The 23,278-nt window shown below is 41.5% G+C and overlaps 1 protein-coding gene across 1 annotated transcript in view; it reads right to left on the reverse strand.

Annotated features, from left to right (window-relative positions):
* Nucleotides 1-23,278, reverse strand: part of LOC132823598 (diacylglycerol O-acyltransferase 1-like) — a 195,773-nt gene that overhangs the window by 171,349 nt on the left and 1,146 nt on the right. Inside the window, exons 2-3 of the mRNA XM_060837516.1 lie at nucleotides 20,442-20,529; nucleotides 11,416-11,456 (exon numbers count right to left, since the gene is read on the reverse strand). Of these exons, the coding sequence (XP_060693499.1) occupies nucleotides 11,416-11,456; nucleotides 20,442-20,529 (129 nt within the window). The remainder of the gene's footprint in view (nucleotides 1-11,415; nucleotides 11,457-20,441; nucleotides 20,530-23,278) is intronic.

The raw sequence follows: 23,278 nt of genomic DNA on the forward strand, positions 1-23,278 counted from the left end.
AGTGTTTGTCAACATTTCCCATGACCTTACCATTAACTACATAAATTCTGCCCTGGTTTGCCTTACCAAAATGCAATACCTCACATTTATCTAAATTAAACTCCATCTGCCATTCCTCAGCTCATTGGGCCTTCTGATCGAGGTCCTCTAAATAATCTTCGTCTCTGTCCACAATGCCACCTATTTTGGTGTCATCTGCAAATTTACTAACCATGCCTCCTATATTCACATCCAAATCATTTATATAAATGATGAAAAGCTGTGGATCCAACACTTATCCTTGTAGCATACAAGGTCATAGGCCTCTGGTCCAAGAAGCAACCCTCTACCATCACCGTTTGCCTTCTACCTTCCAGCCAATTTTGTATTAATTGGTTAGCTCCACCCCATGTGATCTAAGCTTATTAACCAGTCTACCATGTGCAACCTTGTAAACCGCTTTGTTGTAGTATATCTGGACTTCTAAAAGGCATTTGATAAGAAACCATACAAAGATGAATACCCAAGATCACATGGGGTTAGAGGTAATTTATTAGCAGAGGGTCAGGAAAAATGTAATTAATGGGGTGCTAAAGGGGCCTTGAGACACAACTATTTGCAATCTATAATAATGACTTAGATGCAGGGATAGGAAGTACTTCAGCGAAAGACACTGAAATAGATGGGAAAGTATATTGCAATGAAGAAATAAGAAAGTTACATGTAGATATGGATAGGTTAAGTGAATGGGCCAAAATTTGGCAGATGAAGCTTAACATGGATATATTTTCATCGGAGGAAAAGAAAGGCAACAACTTACCTAAGTGGAGAGAAACTTCAAAATGCCTTGGTGCAGAGGGATCTGGGTGGCCTTGTGCATGAATGAAAGAAAACTAGAATGGAGAGGAAGGAAAATGGAATTTTTACTTTGATGGCTAAAGGAATAGAATATAAAAATAGGGAAGTGTTGCTCAACTATACAAGGCATCAGTGAGTGCACCTAGAATATTGATAAAAACTCGAGTCAATGCTGTGCCTTCAAAAAGGATGATCAGCAATGTAGCAAGAAAGTAAATGAACTTCTTTGCTCCTAAAGGGTAAGTGGCACCATCTGTCTGCTGCTGACATTCAGGCTTATTACTCAAACTTTGCCACTGCACACAAAAATCATGAAAGGTGATGAATCACAACCCTTAGCCTCATATGCATCATGTCCACTCAAAGCCTCACACTCGCCTCAGCCACAATATATAATAACCTTTCTTGTTATTTGTGTCTCCTACTCACTTACTAAGTGAACCCTTACAGCATATGTATGGTCATTACCTACTCTTGTATACTTAATCCCTCCTTTTGTCTCATTCCAGGAAAACCTGTCCCACAACTGAGTATTGGGATGTTGGACCTGTTCCTCACTTTTTATGAATAGAAGGCATTTAAGCTGACTGGGGAAGATCAGGATCACTCAGACTGACATGGGGTACTCCACGATCAAAGAAACCAACAGGCTTCATAATGCAATGCTTCTCTCCAATTTTCTCCAGTGCTAACTCATTTTTCTGTCCCAGCTTTTAGAATATAAGAACCATGAGCAGGAGTTGGCAATTCAATCTCTGTGCCTGCTGTCATTTAACATGTACATGGCTGATCTCATCTCAGCCTCAACGATATTCTCTTGCCCACTCTCGATAACCCTTCAGCCCATTACTGGTTAAATATCCTCAAATTGATTCAAAGTCTCAGCATCCATCACACAAATCCATAGGTTCACAACCTTTTGACAAAAGTAATTTCTCCTCATCTCAGTTTTAGCATAAGGGTTAGCAGATTTAAAACCGCTCATTCTAGATTGCCTCGCCTGAAGAAACATCCTCTCAAAGTCTACTTTATCAACCCCTTTTAGTATCTTGTATACCTCAATCAGACCTTGCATTATTCTAAATTCCAGAAAGTGGAGACCTAAACTGCTCAATCTTTCTTCATAAGACAAACCCTTCATCACTGGAATAAACATAGTGAGGCTCTTCTAAACTGCCTCCAAAGCAACTACATCTCTCCTTAAGTAAAGGCATCCTCTTTACTAATGTGCTAAATTACATGAAGCTAACATGTTATACCATATGTTGCAAAATGCCAACTGGATGTACATTGCCAAATGGAATCTAAAATAGATCAATGGCAGGTTTCTGGTCTCTAGACTTACTTCTCATAAAAGAAGGTTTAAGTCCATTTGTTACTGCTTGCCCAGCTGACCAGTGTGTTGATATCCTATTGCCATTCACAGATGCCTTCCTCACTATTTGCCATCATACGAATTTTCATATTACTTGTAAACTCCTTAATCACAACCCCTCCATTCAAGGCCAAATCATTAATGTGCACCACAAATAGCAAGGGCATCAAGCCTTAGGAAAGACTTTTCTCATCACAGGAACATTGCTTTATTACCACTCTTTGGATCCAAAATTGTTTGAGAGTCAGAAAGCAATCTGCCATTTTGCCTTGGATCCCATGCACCATTACTTTCATGGCCAGTCTGACATGAAGTGCCTTATGCAAAGTCTTGCTAAAGTTCATATTGAGCTGAAAATGTGTTGCTGGAAAAGTGCTGCAGGTCAGGCAGCATCCAAGGAGCAGGAGAATCGGCGTTTCGGGCATGAGCCCTTCTTCAGGAATCCTGAAACGTCGATTCTCCTGCTCTTTGGATGCTGCCTGACCTGCTGCGCTTTTCCAGCAACACATTTTCAGCTCTGACCTCCAGCATCTGCAGTCCTCACTTTCTCCTAAAGTCCACATTGACCACATCAAATGCATTGCCTTGATAAAAACTCCTGGTTTCCTCCTCAAAAAAATTGATCAAGATTGTCAAATATAACCAACCCTAAACAAATCCATGGTCACCATCTCTGATTAGTCCATGTATCTCCAAGTACAGATATATTCTATGCCTCAGAATTCTTTCTAATAACTTGCCAACTACTGATGATAGACTAACATGCAATTTCCTGATCTATCACTTCCTCCCTTTTTCAAATAATGAAACAGTAGCAGTCCTCCAGTCACCTGTGGGCAGAGATGATTTGAAATTAGTGATAGGGCCCCAGCTATCTTCTCTCTTGTCTCCCTCAACAGCTTGGGATACATCTCACCCAGGCCAGCAGCTTTATTCACATTTAAGGCTACTAACCCTGATGTCTTAATTTGTGCTGTCCAATTCCGTTGTGAAGACCAATGCAGAGCTTTCGTGTCCATGTCTTCCAGGTCCATGCATTGATTATCCTTAATCAGCCCTACTCTTGCCCTAGTTATGCTCTTGGGTATATACTTTTAAAAACACTTCAGGCTTTCCTTTTTTCTACCATTTCTACTTTTTTAATGCATTCTCTTTGTTTTCTTAAATTTCTTTTAATTTCCCTCTTGTACTTTTGTACTCCTGCATTAAACTCTCAATATCTGCCAGAAGTTCCTCTTTTACTTCTTAGTCCTAACCTTCATGTCCCTTAACACCCAAGGTTCTCCAGTCCTAGTCCCATACTTTGACTATATAGCAGCATACTTGCCCTGTACTCTTGCTGTTTCCTCTTTGAACGTTCTGACAGTTTTATCTGCAAGTAGTTAATCCCATTTCATCAGCGACAACAGGAACCTCTGAGGCTGTTGTACAGCCTCAACAAGGAGATACAGTAGGTGAAGATCCCCACAGGATGCACAGGAATATGTCCATACCCTTCACTAGAGACTTCACTATCATTTTTTTCACCTTGTGGAAACACAGTGGAGGTGTAGAATAATAATGTCCTGAGTTTTTTTTTATTTCACCGTGAGGCAGCAGTGCTAGCCACTGAGCCACTGTGCCACCCTATTTACATAAACAATTGGTTCTGTTATAAGATGTGTTTCTTCAACACATTTTGGCTTTAACATGATCAAAGAATTTAGACCTTTACTCATATCTCATGAACCTTACTTGTATCGGCTATAATGCGATTCCGGCCCCATTAGTTAAAATTGCAATGCTGTTGTGCTATTTCTTATAATGCAAGGTTGCACAAGAACAGAACTATCGCACTATATCAGAACCAATTATATTTGAGGCATTAGGGGGGTCCGATAACTGAATGGATCCCCATTTACCTTCAGCAGAAAGACCTCGGACGGGGGTCTTTCTCCACAGCACCTTGGTGGCAGCTGCCCCAAATATAGTGCTGAGGCATGCACTGTAGTCCTGGACCTTGGAATTTGCAGTTTGCAACACAGTTGGGGCCAATTCCTTGTTCTGGAAGACCAACAAAGTTTGGGCACACCAAGTAGCGCCTTTCATCAAGTTGATGGTCCTCCAGGCACAGTTGATGTTTGTCACGGTGTGCATCCTGGGGAACAGAGTATACAGCATAGAGTCTCGCCTCACAGAGCTGCTTGGGACAAACTTCAACAAAAACCACTGCATTTTCATCCAGAACTTCTTTTGCAAAGGAACATTTCAGGTGGAGATGTATGACAGTCTCAACCCACCCCCCTCCCCGCAGCCACGTTGTGGGCAGCATGCAGTCGTGCAGGCTGACCAGCTGTACGTAAAGGATCTCACAGAATCTCCCTTTTCATCACCAGCCAAATTATGTCTTGGTGCTTGTTGAAAAGTTCTGGTGATGAGGCATTTTGCCAAATGACAGAGTCTGCTCAGGGAGAAATAATGACTTGTCCAGTCTCTCCTGCATGCTGTTGTCCAAGGCCTCCATGGTAGAGGTCAGGAATGACTATATCCTACAGTCTGGCATACAAGGATTTGCTGATTCTCAGGATGTCAGACTGAGATAATGCTAACGAGCAATCTTCTTCCCTCAAAACGCTGAAGACCGAGCTCTCCTCATCCTCTTCTAGAAGATGTCTCATCCTGTTCCACAGTGCTGACTCGAGACCAGAAGATTATTTTGGAGGCATCGGAGGCAAAGAGCAAGGCTTGCTGGCTCGTCACCTCCTGGAGATCCTCCATGACATTGACCCTCATTGTTTGCAGCAGGAGTAGGATCTGCATACTGTTCTGTAACTTGGGCAGTTTTGCTCGCCTCTCTCTCACCTTCTGAACACCTTTGACAATAAAGAACCTCTTCATGTTCCCTTTGATTGTTTCCCACCAGTCCACTGGAGATTCAAAGAGGGGCTTCAGAGATCTCCAACATGTGTAATCCCTATTGAGCCCCTCAATCTTTTAAGGGCAACAATTTAACTTCCACATTCCCTTGCCAGCATGCCAGTCATCCTGTATGTGACAATCAGCCAGCAGGAGGCAGAGGCCAGAGAAGAACACTGGCTTGACATCCGTGGAGCTGACCAACAACGTACGGGATGTAAACAGGAAATCAATGCTTCAGCAGATGGATTTGTCTGGCTACAACCAGGTGCTACTTCACTGCACTCCATCTGCAGGTGTACGGAAGATGTTGCGCAGCTTGGTGACTTCAGCTATTTCCATCAGGAATTTGGATGTGGAGTCCAGTTCATATCAGCACCTCCGGATTGTCCAACCGCATCAATGATGCAGTTGAAGTTTCCAGCCAGTGACTGGTCTGGACGTTGCCATGAGCAGTGGGAGCTGCTGCAGGACAGGCAGCCATTCGCTCAGTTCCACTAATGTCTACATATTAATTAATCTCAGAGGTGTATTTCGGTGTGTAACGTCTGCTACAAGGATACATCTACCCACCATCTCCTTAACCTTGGGTAATGGTTAAATTGCCTTCTCGCAGCAGAATATACAGGCCAGAAGAATGACTATTGTTTTCCCCAATCAAATTGAAAGCCGATGGGCCGATAGGCTCAACCATCTCCTGTAGTTGCAGAGATGTGGTATACCACAATCCTGCAGAAACAGGAGGTCTGCTTTGATGTTGGCCAGGTAAGCCAATGTGGAAACACATTACATAATAGATTTAATGCTGCACAACTTAATACTTGCAATTTTAATACCTATTTTAAAGGTTTATTGAATTACCCAATGTCCATTCATCCACAGTCTCGTCACTGGGGAATCCCTGCATCCCCATAATGTCGGCACGCTTCTGGATACTCTCTGCTAGTCTGGGGTGGTACAGTGGTTAGTAGTGCTACCTCACAGAGTTCAATTCCAGTCTTGGGCGACTGTCTGTGTGGAGTTTGCACATTCTCCCCACGTCTGCATGGGTTTCCTCCAAGTGCTCTGGTTTCCTCCCACAGTCCAAAGATGTTAGATCAGATGAATTAGCTATACTAAATTAGTGTTAGGTGCATTAGTCAGACGAAAATGGTCTGGTTGGATTACTCTTCAGAGGATCGGTGTGAACTTGCTGGGCTGAAGGGCTTGTTTCCACACTGCAGGGAATCTAATCTAATCTCCACAGTGACGTAGCTGTCCCGTTCCTCTTTGGAGGGATTACCCTGCTCTGGTGTCATATGGGCGAGAACAAAGCCAGCAGGGTTTAGTTCGGAATCTGACACAGGGACTATCAGAGCTCCCAGTTCTCTAGAGCTGTGGTGCAGTGGGTATGCTCCCAGAAACAGTGCTAAATCAATAAATGAAAGAAAAGGAGGAGCTCAGGAAAATCCCAATCACTAGAGAAAGGGTAACAGTCCACTTTTTAATTGTTTCATTTCTTTTTGTTCCCCTTTCTTGTCTTTTATTCCCCCATTTTTACTTACCTCTTGTTGACAAGCTCTGTTGCAGCAACAGCATCAATAGCGATGTGAAACTAGCAGAGACTATAGTGGGCCAACACAGACGTGAGTAGGCCCAGAAGCAAACACTCAATGGCAGCAGGTTCCTCATGGATTCTACATCAACATGGCAGCAACTGCATCCAGTACAGATTATGCAGGCAGCTACAGAGGAGAGCTGGTCCTAGTATGAGATCCAGTGGCATTAGCAGCAGCTGTATTGGCGATGTGGGCCCTAAGTGGACTCATGGCAGCAGAGTAGAGTTTGAGCCACTGGCATCTGCATTAGTGAGATCCAGAGGATTCATTGTGGCAATTTTCATTCCAGCAGTGACAATGCTGCAAAGGGGAATTGTGCTGGCCAGCAGATCCATGGCAGAGCATTTAACAAGAAAAACTGTAAGGTTGATCACTATTTCATTATTTCTTCACTTTTCTGCCTTTACATTCCATGTTTTGGTGTATTTTTCTGTGTTTTAAGATGGCACCAGAGAGTGACAACACTATACGTGCTGTTGTACTTTGTAACAAAATAGATGCGACAATAAATGAATCAAATAAATTGTTGCAGCCGAAGGCTGAGAAGGGCCCAGGTCCTAATAGACTTCATGCTAGTGTCTGAAAAGGAGGTGGCTAGTGAGATATTTGGCACATTGACTTTAATAATCCAAAACTCCCTTGTTTCAGGAACAATCCCATTATATTGAAGACAGTGAATGAAAACTCTTCATTCAAATAAAGGGTAGGAGACAGAGAGCAGAAAACTGCAGATCAACCACTTAATCTGTCAAAGGTGAAGTGTTGGAAGCCATTATTAAATAAAGTTATATTAGGGCACTTGGATAAGTTCAAAGTAATGGGGCAGAGTCAGCATGGAGTTGGAAAGGGAAATCATGTTTGAACAATCTATTGGAGTTTTTTGAGAAGGTAACATTACTGTGGATAAAAGCAGATAGACTGTACCTGGAATTTCCAGATAGTAACCTAAATGATATCTCTGGATCAAAAAGGATTGTAAGTGTTTACCATTGCCTCCTTTGAAGGATCAAAGACTAACCAGACAAACAGACTAAAGCAGATAATATGTTAAAGAACATTTTTAATTTTAAAAACAAATCCTGTTACCAAACATACACAGGGATACCACCGATGAGTCTTCTACATATTTTCTGTGGAACTTTAGTAGAAACACCAGAGTAACATCTATTTTCAGTAATTTATTTCATTTTGTTAGGGTTGTTTGCTAATAATTTATTACTGTAGACCAGTGGAATTTACATTTTAATGTTTTATATCACTAATAAGCAATTTACCTAACAATATTTACTAATGTAAAGGCATAGCAATGCTGAACAGTACTAAAATTTCCTGATCAACATTAGTGGCGATGGTCTTCTACCAGATGCATTTCTGACAACAAAAGCAACAGGACAGGCTCGAAGGTAGAAGACAGAGGGTGGTGGTAGAAGATTGTTTTTCAGACGAGAGACCGGTGACCAGTGGTGCATCACAAGAATCGGTGCTGGGTCCACTGCTTTTCATCATTTATATAGATGATTTGGATGTGAACATTTGAAATATTGTTAGTAAGTTTGCAGATGACACTGAAATTGGAGGTGTAGTTGACAGTGAAGAAGACTATCTCAGAGTACAATGAAATCTAGATCAGGTAGGCTAATGCGCTGAGGAGTGGCAGATAGAGATTAATTTAGATAAATGTGAGATGCTGTATTTTGCAAACATAAATCAGGACAGGACACACACAATTAATGGTAAGGTCCTGAGGGGTATTGCTAAACAAAGAGACCTTGGAGTGCAAGTTCATAGCTCTGTGAAAGTAGAGTCGCTGGTAGATAGGATAGTGAAGATGGCGTTTGGTAAGCTTGCCTTTATTGATCAGTACAATGAGCATAGGTGTTGGGAGATCATTCTGCAGCTGTACAGGCCACTTTTGGAATACTGCGTTCAATTCTACCTGAAAATGTGTTGCTGGAAAAGCGCAGCAGGTCAGGCAGCATCCAAGGAACAGGAGATTCGACGTTTCGGACCATAATTAGAAAGTGCATTCAAACAATTACCAATCAATTAACAAAGTGGTTTTATTGACGGCAACTCAACCCAATGATATTTCCTGGAATCCAACTTTTGTTTTCCAACACACAAGCCATTTTTATCTCATGAACCGAAGGTTTGCATCTGCACTTGAGATGAGAACAACTTGGGGGGAGAGAACAACATAGTCCAAAACTTGAGGGCATAGGTTCATGGTTAGCAAAGAAACACTTAAGGGACCGAAGGGGTTGCTTTTTCATGCAGAGGGTGGTGCATATATGGAACAAGCTGCCACAGAAAGTGGTGGAGACTGGTACTGTAACGGCATTTAAAAGGCACCTGGATGGTATATACATTGGGAGGATTCAGACAGATATGGGCCAAATATGAGCAAATGGGACTAAATTAATTTAGGTTATCTGATTGGCATGAGTGAGTTAAACCAAAAGGTCTGTTTCCATGCTATATATCTCTATGGCCCTATAAAAAGAGAAATGAGAACAGGAAGATCAGCAAGGTGGCATTTGTGTGGAGCCACAGAAAATGGGGGAGATAGTAAATGAATATTTTGCATCAGTATTTACTGTGGAAAAGGACTGGAAGATATAGACTGTAGGAAATAGATGGTGACATCTTGCAAAATGTCCAGATTACAGAAGTAGTGCTGGGTGTCTTGAAACAGTTAAAGGTGGATAAATCCCCACGACCTGATCAGGTGAACCCAAGAACTCTGTGGGAAGCTAGAGAAGTGATTGCTGGGCCTCTTGCTGAGATATTTGTATCATTGATAGTCATGGGCGAGTTGCCGGAAGACTGGAGGTTGGCAAATGTGGTACCACTGTTTAAGAAGTGTGTTAAAGACAAGCTACTATAGACCAGTGAGCCTGACCTCGTGGTGGGCAAGTTGTTGGAGGGAATTGTGAGGGACAGGATGTACATGTATTTGGAAAGGCAAGGACTGATTCGGAATAGTCAACATGGCATTGTGCGTGGGAAATCATATCTCGCAAACTTGATTGAGTTTTTTGATGAAGTAACAAAGAAGATTGACGAGGGCAGAGCAGTAGATGTGATCTATATGGACTTCGGTAAGGCATTCGACAAGGTTCCCCATTGGAGACTGATTAGCAAGGTTAGAGCTCATGGAATACAGAGAGAACTAGCCATTTGGATACAGAACTGGCTCAAAAGGTAGAAGACAAAGGGTTGTGCCGGAGGGTTGTTTTTCAGACTGGAGGCCTGTGACCAGTGGAGTGCCACAAGGATTGGTGCTGGGCCCTCTACTTTTTGTCATTTACATAAATAATTTGGATGCGAGCATTAGAGGTACAGTTAGTAAGTTTGCAGATGACACCAAAATTGGAGGTGTAGTGGACAGCGAAGAGGGTTACCTCAGATTACTACAGAATCTGGACCAGATGGGCCATTGGGCTAAGTGGCAGATGGAATTTAATTCAGATAAATGTGAGGTGCTGCATTTTGGGAAAGCAAATCTTACCATTAAGTGTATAAGTCCTGCTAAGGTCCTAGGGAGTGTTGCTGAACAAAGAGACCTTGGAGTGCAGGTTCATAGCTCCTTGAAAGTGGAGTTGCAGGTAGATAGGATACTGAAGGCAGCATTTGGTATGCTTTCCTTTATTGGTCACAGTATTGAGTACAGGAGTTGGGAGGTCATGTTGCGGCTGTACAGGACATTGGTTAGGCCACCGTTGGAATATTGCGTACAATTCTGGTCTCCTTCCTATTGGAAAGATGTTGTGAAACTTGATAGGGTTCAGAAAAGATTTACAAGGATGTTGCCAGGGTTGGAGGATCTGAGCTACAGGGAGAGGCTGAACAGGCTGGGGCTGTTTTCCCTCAAGCGTCGGAGACTGAGGGGTGTCCTTATAGAGGTTTACAAAATTATGAGGAGCATGGATAGGATAAGTAGACAAACTCTTTTCCCTGGGGTCAGGGAGTCCAGAACTAGAGGGCATAGGTTTATAATGAGAGGGGAAAGATATAAAAGAGACCTAAGGGGCAACATTTTCACACAGAGGGTGGTATGTGTATGGAATGAGCTGCCAGAGGATGTGGTGGAGGCTGGTACAATTGCAATATTTAAGAGGCATTTGGATGGGTATATGAACAGGAAGGGTTTGGAGGGATATGGGCCGGGTGCTGGCAGGTGGGACGAGATTGGGTTGGGATATCTGGTCGGCATGGACGGGTTGGACCGAAGGGTCTGTTTCCATGCTGTACATCTCTAAGACTCTATACTGTTTATTGGTTGTAAAGACTGATTTCTCATCTTTTTAAATTAATGGAGAGAAAATTGGCCAGACTCTGTTGAGGCATGAAATCCTCCATTCTGGTTTTCCTATGCAAAATCACATTATTCAACACACACAGGTACAGTAGCTAGAAAGTCAGTACACTGGAGTTAGAATCTAAACTAATGGATAACTTAGTTAATTGTAATCTTACTGACCTTGGACTCTGTCAAAATAATAATGTGAACCAGTAAACTCGTTTTTTGATAAATTCTAACATTTGGATTTGACAGAAGCGCATTCATTTCAACTGAATGCATCTCCGGGACCCACTTTCTCATTGCAAACAAGGTAGAAAGCTTTCTAGTCACAAAGCCAAATAATAATAAACACTATTGAAATATTTAAAGCAGAAACAGTTCATAATCATAGGTATAATACATACGTGATCAAATTTTCCAAAACAATATGTGCATGAGTCAATATCTGAGTAAGAATAAGAAAAATAATATAAATACATTAATAAAAGTTAGACTTTAATTAATTCTATTGCATCTGTCTAATAAAAGATATGGTATGTGCATTTAGTCCTGTCCACTATGTCCTCCGTGAACAGATCTATAACATTTAACTCTTATTTAAAGAGAAGTTAGCTCAGGAGCATTTTCCTAATAAATTCAGGCTGCTGAGTTCAAGCTACTCAATCCCACAAAATGTTTTTCTTGCATCTGTAGGATTAAGACAACTATCTCACAATAGAAGATGCTAACAAAGAATGTTACATTCCTCCAAATGAACTCCTTAATTTTGATAAGCCTTAGATATGCTGTAAACATTGCAGATATTTATTGGGTCTAGAATTTCTCTCCAGAATATATTTATTACTTTTGGAGTATACAAGAGTTCTGAAGAAGTGTCATACAAGACTCAAAATGTTAACTCAGCTTCTCTCTCCTGATGCTGTAAGGCTTGCTGAGTTTCTCCAGCACTTTGTTTTCATAGAATCTCTACAGTGTGGAAGTAGGACATTGAAGGACTGAACTCCGTGGGCCCAAAGAGCTTTCCAGTGGACCCCCACCCCCGCAAATAACCCTGCAATTCCCACAGCTAATCAGTGGGCAATTTATCACAGCCAATACACACACACACACACACACACACACACACACACACAGAGTCATGAGAGTGTAGAACTGAAGCCAGGCCCCTGGCACTGAGATAGCAGTGCTAGCCATTGAACCAATGTGCCTCTGTCTTTATTTCAGATTTCTAGCATCCACAATACATTGATTGAGAGTTGAGGCTTGTTTATGTTGTAACAGCGAAAACTTACTAACTTTACAATTTTAGTGTGTTGCTTGATAATCTCGGTCAATAAGTTAATAAGTAAACTGCTATGCCAAAAACCACTAAAAAGACAAATCTAACAGAATCCAGTTTGATGTCCTTTGTAATTATTCAAGAAAACTGAATATTTAAAAATATTCAAAATTAGTACACCAACATTTAAAACAAGTTTTACCTTAAATCACTGAATTAGTTAAATATCTTCTCCCAGTAAGCATTACCTGAGGGTTTCTAATACTTCTAAAATTTCAGTGAAGGGATCTTATTTTCATATTGTTCAGATACCCCCTGCTTTGAAAAAGTGGGTGCTAACTCTCTATATAGGTTTCTCCTACATTCATGTAGTCCTACATCATGAAACATTATTCCTTAATTATTTGGTGACAATTCCAGAATGAACTTCTGAGCTTTTTTTCAGTCAATTTGTTGTGATGCCTTTCGCTCTTTTACTGAAATTTCTTTCATCTTATTTATTTATTCTTTCAATATTAAAAGAATCCTAAAACAAGATCTGTTAAGATGTTTCATTTCTCTATTTTATGAGTGCCACTTGAACTTGGCATTCAATCTTATTTATGTGATAAGGATCTTTACTATCTTTTTACAAGTTGACACACCTGGTTTTAAACCATTGCAAGATCTTAATTAGATTAGATTACTTACAGTGTGGAAACAGGCCCTTCAGCCCAACAAGTCCACACCAACCCGCTGAAGCGCAACCCACCCATACCCCTACATTTACCCCTTACGTAACACTACGGGCAATTTAGCATGGCCAATTCACCTGACCCGCACATCTTTGGACTGTGGGAGGAAACCTGAGCTACTGTACTTAACATTTTATTTTCACATGGGTATGGTGGAATCGTCTCTTTTCAGTCATTAACATATCGTCTGTACTAAGTACTGTTATACTAACTTTAGTCACAAAGTGCATATTGTCTCCACGTATCATTTAAATGTATGTAAATTTCAAAGTGAAACTTGCTGGCTTCCCCTGCTAGTTGTGAAGGAGCCTTTAAATGATGAACTTCTTGCATACAAATCTCATCTTCAAATAATTTTAATATCTGCGTGTGTGCTTCCCTACCTAATTAGTTCCACTTACCTCTCAATCAAAGCTACATTTTTAAGCCATATTGTATTTATTGCAGTACATTCATTTTGTTTCAAATGCATTCGGACAAAACCTGTAGTTTTGTCCTTTTTTGTCGCTGCTGTTATTTTTTGGCATCCAGTCTTCTGATTTATTCTTCAAACTGCACTTCAATGGCACAAGTCAGGAGCGTGATGGAATATTCCCCAACTGCCTGGACGATGCAACTCCAACAACACCCAAGACGCTTGATACCATCCCGGACAAAGCAGTTCACTGATTGGCATCACATCCACAAGCATCCACTCCTTGTCATATCCACATGACCTGTCTCAGTCTTGAATATGCTTAACAACTCAACCTCAAAGGCCCTCTGCAGTAAAGAACTCCACAGATTTATTACAGAAAAAATATCATGGGTGACCCCTTACATGAAGATTATACATTCTGGTCTTGATCTCTCCACAAGGTAAAACAATCTTTCAGCATCTACCCTGACAAGGCCCCTAAGAATATTGTATGTTTCAATTAAGTCTTCTCTCATTCTTCGAAACCGAAATGAGTAGAAGCCCAAATTATTCAACCTGTCCTCCATACCTGGGATCAATGAGTGAACCTTCTCTGAACTGTTTCTAATATGAATATATATTTTGTTAGATATGGGGAAAAAGATGATCACAGTTTTCCACTTAAGATTGGATTAGTCCCTTGTATAAGTTTTCAGCAAGAGCATCCTTATTTTTATACATTATTCCCTTTGAAATAAAGGCTAATTTGCCTATTATTCAATGTTTTTTGTAATTGATATAAATGATTGGACAGGAGAAAGTGAGAACAGTAGATGCTGGAGTTTAGGGACAAGTGTGTGGTGCTGGAAAGGTACACCAGGTCATCACAGGAGCAGGAGAATCGATGTTTCGGGCAGAAGCCCTTCATCAGGATCGATTCTCCTGCTCCTTGGATGCTGCCTGACCTGCCATGCTTTTCCAGCACCATACTTTCGATGAATGATTTGTATGTCAATATATGAGGAATGGCCACTAAGTTTGCAGATAACACCAACGTTGGTGGTGTAGTGGACATAAAGAGGAGTGCAGATGGGAGTTTAATTTAGATAAATGCGAAGTGTTGCGTTTTGCTAGGGAGAACTGGGCAGGACTCGTACACTTAATTGCAGGGTCTTGGAGTGTGTTGCCGAACAAAGAGACTTGGGGTGCAGGTTCATAATTCCTTGAAGATGGAGTCACAGGTATAGACAGGATAGTGAAGGTGGTGTTTGGTATGCTTGCCTTTATTGGTCAGTGCATGGAATATAGAAGTTAGGATGTCTTGTTGTAGCTGTACAAGACATTGGAATATTGCGTTAAATGGTGGTCTCCCTGCTACAGGAGAGATGTTTCTAATCTTTAAAGGGTGCAGATAGATTTACAAGGGGTGTGAGCTATAGGGAAGAGACCGAATAGCTGGGGCTAATTTTCTTGAAGCAACACAGGCAGAGGTTTATAAGGTCATGAGCAGACTGGATAGGGTGAATAGGCAAGATCTTTTCCCAGCAAAAAGGAGTCCAAAACTAGAGGGCATAGGTTTAAGGTGAGAGTAGAAAGGTATAGGAGGTATCGTAAGGGGCAATTTTTTCCACAGAGTGGTGCATGTACGGAATGAGCTGCCAGAGGAAATGGTGGAGGCTAGTACAATTCCAACATTTAAAAGACATCCGATTGGGTATAAGAATAGGAAGCTCTGAGAGGGATATAGACCAAATGTTGGCAAGTGGGACTAGATTAATTTAGGGTATCTGGTCAGCACGGATAAGTTGGACTGAAGGGTCTGATTCCATGCTGTACAACTCTGTGACTGAACTTGTATGGTAGTTTTCTGTGATTTATGAAAAATGACCCCTAGATACTTCTGTAATGGAGCTTTCTGCAGTTTTTCTGTTTAAATAATAAGAAGCCTGGTCTCCACACATCTGTGCAGGCCTAATGGCATGCACTTGTAACTAAATGATCACCTTTTATACATTTTAAAATGGTAATGGTACACAGTAATTGCCTGGGGCAGCCATGACTGAATCCATTCTCTGCACCCAACCCCCTTAACATTTTCTTTCCTAGTTTTGAATGTAGTCCTTGCGCCCCATTAAACATAAATGCCACTTTAACAATCTCTTAATGAGTTCTCCAAACAAATGGGGATTTTGGCAGGTTCACAGTCCTCCCCTCCCCTAAAGATGAAATCAATACTGGAAAGCCTGTAATCTGGCCCTGTGTCAATATTTTTCAGTCCTGGTGAGTATCTATTACATCCCTGACAGAAACAGAAAGGCCAGTCCAAGGATTCTGAAAAGGGATGTAGATGGGTTCAGTCAGTAGGCAACAATGGAGCAGGTTGGAGCATAATGTGAAGAAATACTTTGGTAGGAACAATAGAAGAAAAAAACCTTTTCATAATTTCTCAACATCCAAAATACTGATGTTCAGATTGCAAAGAATGATACCACTACTCTACCTTTGCCAATATGCTTCACTGAAATATATTTTCAAAAGACTAGTTTGGCTAAATGATCAAGTAGAAAATGGTGGTGAGTGGTAAAGTATTGGAGGTCTGACTGTGGATTTCAACCAAATTTTCTACTTCAGTGTCTCAAAATGGCACTTCAATCCACAAAATGACTTTTTCAGGATGTAGAACATGGCTTTAAGAAACCAGAGGTAAAAAATGAAATTCGTCTACATTTTTCTTAAATTCACACACAAAGTAGTGGTAAAAAAAATCCAGCACACTAATTAATTGGCTGGTGCAGTTAAAATGGTGCTGTGTGAGATAATCAAAAAAGAAATCTGCTGTCTGTGGCACTCCCTGATATGACATCCCTAGGTCAGCAGTGCATCATGTTGACAAAAGAAAGTGCAGTTAAGTTTTAGATGAATTTACTAAAAAAAAATCTAGAATTAAGTATCTATTAAGGACTGTGAAACTATTGTAAACTGTCTGGAAAACACCATCAGGCTCACTAATTTCCTTCAGGGAAGGAAGAGGCTTGCTAGGCCATTTCAGAGGAAATCTGTCATCCTCACATGGTCTGGCCTATATGTTACTTCAAACCCACAGCAATGCGGTTGACTTTCAACTGCCCTCTGAAATGGCCTAGCAAGCCTCTTCAGTTCAATGCAGCTAGAATGAGCAATAAATGCTGGCAAACCAGCTTTGCCCACATTACATGAGTGAATACAAAAAAAAAGTCCCGAAACGTTCTCACAACAGATGGGAAGATTCATATCATCAGCATCATTGTTAAATCTTCTCTTCATCCTTTCAAGGTCTTGACATCCTTCTACAAAATAAGGAATCCAGAGTTGAACAGAAAACTAACAAACAAAAAAAAGTACAGTACAGGAACAGGCCTTTCGGCCATCCAAGCCTGCGCCAATCCAGAGCCTCTAACTAAATCTGTTGCATATTTTCTAAGGCCCTATACCCTGGTGCTCCCTGCCCATTCATGTATCTGTCGAAATACATCTTAAATGACACTATCACGCCTGCCTCTACCACCGCTGCTGGCAACGTGTTCCAGGCACTCACCAGTCCCTGCGTAAAAGAACTTTTCACACAGAGCTCTCTGAAAACTTCTGCTCTCACCTTGAACTCGTGACCCCTAGTAACTGAGTCCCCCACTGAAAAAGCTTCTAGCTATCCACCCTGTCTACACCATTCATGATTTTGTAGACCTCAACCAGGTCTCCCACCACACCCTCAACCTCCATCTTTCTAATGAAAATAATCCTAACCTACTCTATTTCTCTTCACAGCTGGCACCCTCCATACCAGGCAACATCCCAATGACCCTCCTCTGCACCCTCTCCAACACATCCAGAGTCTTTTGGTAATGTGGCGACCAGAATTGTACGCAGTATTCCAAATGTGGCCGAACCAACTATACAACTGTAACATGACCTACCAACTCTTGTACTCAATACCCCAACTGATGAAGGAAAGTATGCCATATACCTTCGTGACCACTCTATCGGCCTGCATTGCCACCTTCAGGGATCTCAACACCCAGATCTCGCTGTACATCAATTTTCCCCAGGACTTTTCCATTTACCATATTGTTTGCTCTAGGATTTGATCTTCCAACATGCATCACCTCACAACTGCCTGGATTGAACTCCATCTGCCATTTCTCTGCCAACTCTCCAATCTATATTCTGCTGCATCCTCTGGCAGTCCCTTTCAATATCTGCTATTTGACTAATCTTAGTGTCATCTGAAAACTTGCAAATCAGACCCTCTATACCTTCTTCCACGTCTTTTATGTGGATCACAAATAACAGTGGCACAGTGGTTAGCACTGCTGCCTCACAGCATCAGAGATCCAGGTTCGATTCCCGCCTCAGGCAACTGACTGTGAAGTTTGCACATTCTCCCCGTGTCTGCATGGGTTTCCTCCGGGTGCTCTGGTTTCCTCCCACAGTCCAAAAATGTGCAAGTTAGGTGATGTGGCCATGCTAAATTGCCTGTATTATTAGGTGAAGGGGCAAATGTAGGGGAATGGGTCTGGGTGGGTTGGTGTGGACTCGTTGGGCCGAAGGGCCGCTTTCCACACTAAGTAATCTATTCTAATCTAAACAACAGTGGTCCCAACATGGATCCTTGTGGAACACCACTGGTCACAGTTCTCCAGTTTAAGAAACTCACTTTCACTACTACCGTCTCCTGCTGCTCAGCCAGTTCTCTGTCCATCTAGCTAGTACACCCTGGACCACATGAGACTTCACTTTTTTCATCAGTCTACCATGGGGAACCTTATCTGAAATCCATGTATATGGCATCTACAACCCTTCTCTCAATCAACATCGTCATTTGCTCAAAGGGTTCTATTAAAATGGGGAGACATGACCTCCCTTGCACAAAACCATATTGCTGATCACTGATAAGCCCATTTTCTTCCAAATGTAAATAGATCCTATCCCTCAGTATCTTCTCCAACAGCTTCCTTATCACTAACATCAGGCTCACTGGTCTATAATTACTTGGATTATCCCTGCTATACATCTTAAACAACAGGACTACATAAGCAATTCTCCAGTCTTCTGGGACCTCACCTATGTTCACAGGTGCTGCAGAGATCTGTTAAGGCCACAGCTATTTCCTCTCTTGCTTCACTCAGTAACCTGGGATAGATCCCATCTGGACCTGGGGATTTGTCCACCTTAATGCCTTTTAGAATACCTAACACTTCCTCCCTCCTTATGCCAACTTGACCTAGAGTAATCAAACATCCATCCCTAACCTCAATATCTGTCATGTCCCTCTCCTCGGTGAATACCGATGCGAAGCATGATCAAGAATCTAACCCTTTTTGTCCTGACTCCATGTGTAACTTTCCTCCTTTGTCCTTGAGTGGGCTAACCTTTTCTCCAGTTATCCTATTACAACTCCCCCACTCCTTTTACATCCCCTATCACACCTAAAATATCTAAATTCAGGGACATTCAGCTGCCAGCCCTGTCCCTCTTTCAGCTAAGACTCTGAAATCGCAATGTCATAGCTTCAAGTACCTCCAAGTACTAACCAAAGCTTAAAGTCTATCTACTTTGTCTATTATACATCTCACATTCAAATAGCACCCCCCCCCCCCCGCTCTTTTCAGCAACGTTTCTCTGCCTGTTCATAGTCATGCTTGCCTTCGTTTCTATCTCTCCCTCGATTTCTGTATCTATTGTCTTACCCCTCTGGTTCTAATCCCTCTGCCACAATAGTTTAAACCGTCCCCAAATCAACTATTCTACCAAGTACCCCCAAAGGACATTAGTCCCAGTCCTGCCCAGGTGTCGCTCGAGCAGAGGTGTAATGAAATACAATAAATTTGATGCTATTACTATGTATGCCTCTATATATAATTCAAGAATTCTGTACGCAATAATATCAATAAAAACCTTACAGAATATATAGATTGAACTTCTATTGATATCCACGTATTATGCATTGCACAAGTTTTACATAATTTGCAGAAAAATATATTGGTTCAACTTTAAGTAAATTTTCCATCATGGACCAAAAGTTTCATGCTTTAGGTATTCTGTGTTTGGAAATCAAGGTGGTGAAATATTCCCTTCTTTACACACATAAACCAGTGTGTTACGGGGTTCCTCAGAGTGATATGACAAGTATCACCCATAAAGTATTAGTAAGATCACTAAGTGTTCACTAAGAAACACTGCTAAAAGCATTAAAAAATAGATATGACCCATGTGACTGCCCTAAAGGAGCCTTCCACATCCAAAGTTTTACCTGCACATCCACCAATATCATTTATTATATCTATGGCTCCCGATGCAGTCTCCTCTGCACTGGGGAGACTGGATGCCTCCCAGCAGAGTGCTTTAGGGAACATCTCCAGGACACCCGCACCAATCAACCACACCGTCCTGTGACCCAACATTTAAACTCCCCCTCCCATTCTGCTGAGGACATGGAGGTCCTGGGCCTCCTTCACTGCCGCTCCCTCACCACCAGACGCCTGGAGGAAGAACGCCTCATCTTCCGCCTTGGAACACTTCAACCCCAGGGAATCAATGTGGACTTCAACAGTTTCCTCATTTCCCCTTCCCCCACCTCACCCCAGTTCCAAACTTCCAGCTCAGCACTATCTCCACGAATTGTCCTACCTGCCTATCTTCTTTTCCACCTATCCACTCCACCCTCTCTCCTCCCCCCCGACCTATCAACCTTCATCCCTCCCCCACTCACGTATTGTACTCTATGCTACTTTCTCCCCACCCCCATCCTCCTCTCACTTATTTCTCCACCCTTCAGGCTCTCTAACTGTATTCCTGATGAAGGGCTTTTGCCCAAACCGTCGATTTTACTGCTCCTCGGATGCTGCCTGAACTGCAGTGCTTTTCCAGCCCCACTAATCCAGAACCATTAAATTCAGTTAGAGAATATTAACAATAAGTTATAGAGTCATACAACATTTAAAACAGAAGAGTGTCCCTTTTTTTGGATAGGAGAATGATACCTACCAACACAACCACAGCCCAATTCAGAATCCCACGATAGTTGAAAAATCCACTGGAGGAGCTAAGTAAGGATTCTCGATTTTTATGGCAACTAGAAGAACAAAATCAAGAAATCATTCAACTGAAATGGTATGAAATAGCAGTATCTTCCCCTGGTGTCAAATGTAATGATCAGTAAATTCCACGTGTCACCACATTTCCTTCAATATAAACATCATGTACTGCATTACACAAGGGAAAAACAGGCAGCTTATTACAGTATGCGAATTTGAGAACAGGGAGGAGTAGACTCAGTCGAAAGCTAACTATTGTGGCACTCGGGGTACTCTACAAACATTGCACCAAACTAAAAAAAACCACTCCTTCTGGAAACATCATATCCATGTTGCTATTGTCCTTTTATTCCACAAGCTATAAATCAACGCATAGAATGCAGCACTGTATCAAATGTTTTTTTGAAGTCCATGTAACTCTATCATGTTAGAAATACAGTTATCCCTCAATGTTGGTTTCCCTTAATTAACATGTATTTGTCCATGAGACATAATTTTGTTCTAAACTAGGCAAGATATGAAGCTATTGAGTGAATAATGAAAACATTCATGAGAATGTCTTCATTGCTGGAACCAGACTGGTAAAGTTGGGATAGTTTTCCTGAGAAATTACTAATAGAATATTTGAAATGTGACTATTTGCGGAAAGATTAAAAATAATGGAATGGATATAAAGCAGTTAGCAAACAAGGAATAACTTTTCTACAACAGGCAGTTAAGACTTAATAACAATGTTGCAGAGGCAAGTTAAATCATAATATTCAAAAGGAAATATTACTGTTATTAGAAAGGGATGAATGTACTTCCTCAAGGCAAACCAATATAATTGATGATTGGTCTAAATGGAAAGGTAGTGGCCTAATGGCATTAAGTGAATTTCTCATTCACACAACTGAGAACACAGATATAATGGGTCCAATGGCTTTGTTCTGCACTGCAACAATTTCTTGTTTCATTCACAGTTGTTAGCGAGGGTGAATAAAGATTTTAACATGCTGGTTATTGTATTGGGGTAAAAAACAACTCCTGTTAACTATTACAATCAATGAGACATTGAGAGCTCAGATCAGAGTTTATTCCATAACAGGAATATATTTGCAAGTTTAGTTTTGTTGTTGATGGTGATCATAAGGTTTGGAAATGGTCAGTATTTGGAGACATTGTACACTAAACCTGGATTAGTTGACCACTAAGGCATGACAGTGCAATAACATTTTTTAAAAGTTCCTGAGCACGTGTACCAGGACTAACATGGACAACTAATATTTTAGTTTGAATAGCCCACTGGGAAAACAAATCTCACAAATCTGGGTAAAACATTGCAGAAAAACAAACAATTAAATATTTTACTTGTGATTTTTGTTCCAGTTGCTATAATTGAACAGATGTACGGTTTATAATGAGATATTGACATTCAGGGAACTTACAGCACGGGAGATCATTTTCACACTTTCTATATGCTGGATCTTTGTTATACTTAGGTATTATGCTTAGTCTCACATCAGTTCTTTTTGTTATAACCCTGTAAATATCACATTCTCAAGTACTTGTCTCAAATACTTTGAAATTCCCTTCCACCACATCTTTACTTAGCATTCCAGATCCTAATCGAGTGAATTGGGTACAATTTAAAAATAACAGAAAACATGAAGGCATTGTGAAGTGTGTCAGGAGAACTTCAGTAGAACAGACTTCAAGAGGACAGTCTTGTGAATAGTGGACAAGTGGAAGATGGAATTGAATGGAGGAAAGTTTAAATCTATTTTGTAGGAAGAAAAAGGACAGGCAATGTAAAAACAATATAATTCTAAAGGAGGTGTAACATATAGAGACCAAGGAAAAATATTTATCATAGTTGTGGGTATGTTCACCAAGCTGGGAAGTTGACTTGCTGGGGTTTCACCCAGTCTAGGTGACATCTTCAGTGCTTTGGAGCCTCGTGTGAAGCGCTGCCGTACTGTGCCTTCTGAAATTTTTTTGGTTCCATTCCTGCTGCTTCCAGTTGCCAGTTCTGGTTGTTCACTGAAGAGTCAATAAATTGGGTCATGGTCTATGTGTTTGCTGGTGGAGTCTGTGGATGAGTGCCATGCTTCTAGAAATTCTCTGGCTGCCCTCTGTTTAGCTTGTCCTATGATTGTTGTGTTGTCCCAGTCTAATTTGTGGTCCATGTCATCTGCGTGAATCGCCTCTAGGGGCAGCTGGTTGTGGCATTTAGTGGCTAGTGACAGCAACGACCCGAACACACAAGAGAAGCTGCATTAGGAACCTATTGAAAAGGACTACAACACAGTGCATCACTCTCGACCTGCGAAGAGAAGAGGAGCAGCTCCACAGAGTCTTCACCAAGAAGATATGAACATCTGCAAATCAACTTCCCAGCTCTGCGAACATACTTAGAACTAGGACAACCGGCACCTTAAGTACAAATTTTCCCCTCCCCCACCTTGCCCCAGTTCCTAACTTCCAGTTCATCACCATCCTCATGACCTGTCCTACCTGCCAATCTCCCTTCCCACCCTCCCCTCTGACTTATCACCTTCATCCCTACCCCCATCCACCCATTGTACTCTTGCTATCTTCTCCCCAGCCCTACCTCCCTCACCCATTTATCTCCACTCTGGAGGCTCCCTGTCTCCATTCCTGATGAAGGGCTTTTGCTCAAAAAGTCGATTTTCTTGCTTCTCAGATGCTGCCTGACCTGCCGTGCATTTCCAGCACCACTTTAATCTACAAACCTTTACGCAAACCTTGAATGTATGTTTATGCATCACTGAAGATGGCAGTTAG

Source organism: Hemiscyllium ocellatum, chromosome 17 (genome assembly GCF_020745735.1).
Source record: "Hemiscyllium ocellatum isolate sHemOce1 chromosome 17, sHemOce1.pat.X.cur, whole genome shotgun sequence".
NCBI lineage: Eukaryota > Metazoa > Chordata > Chondrichthyes > Orectolobiformes > Hemiscylliidae > Hemiscyllium > Hemiscyllium ocellatum.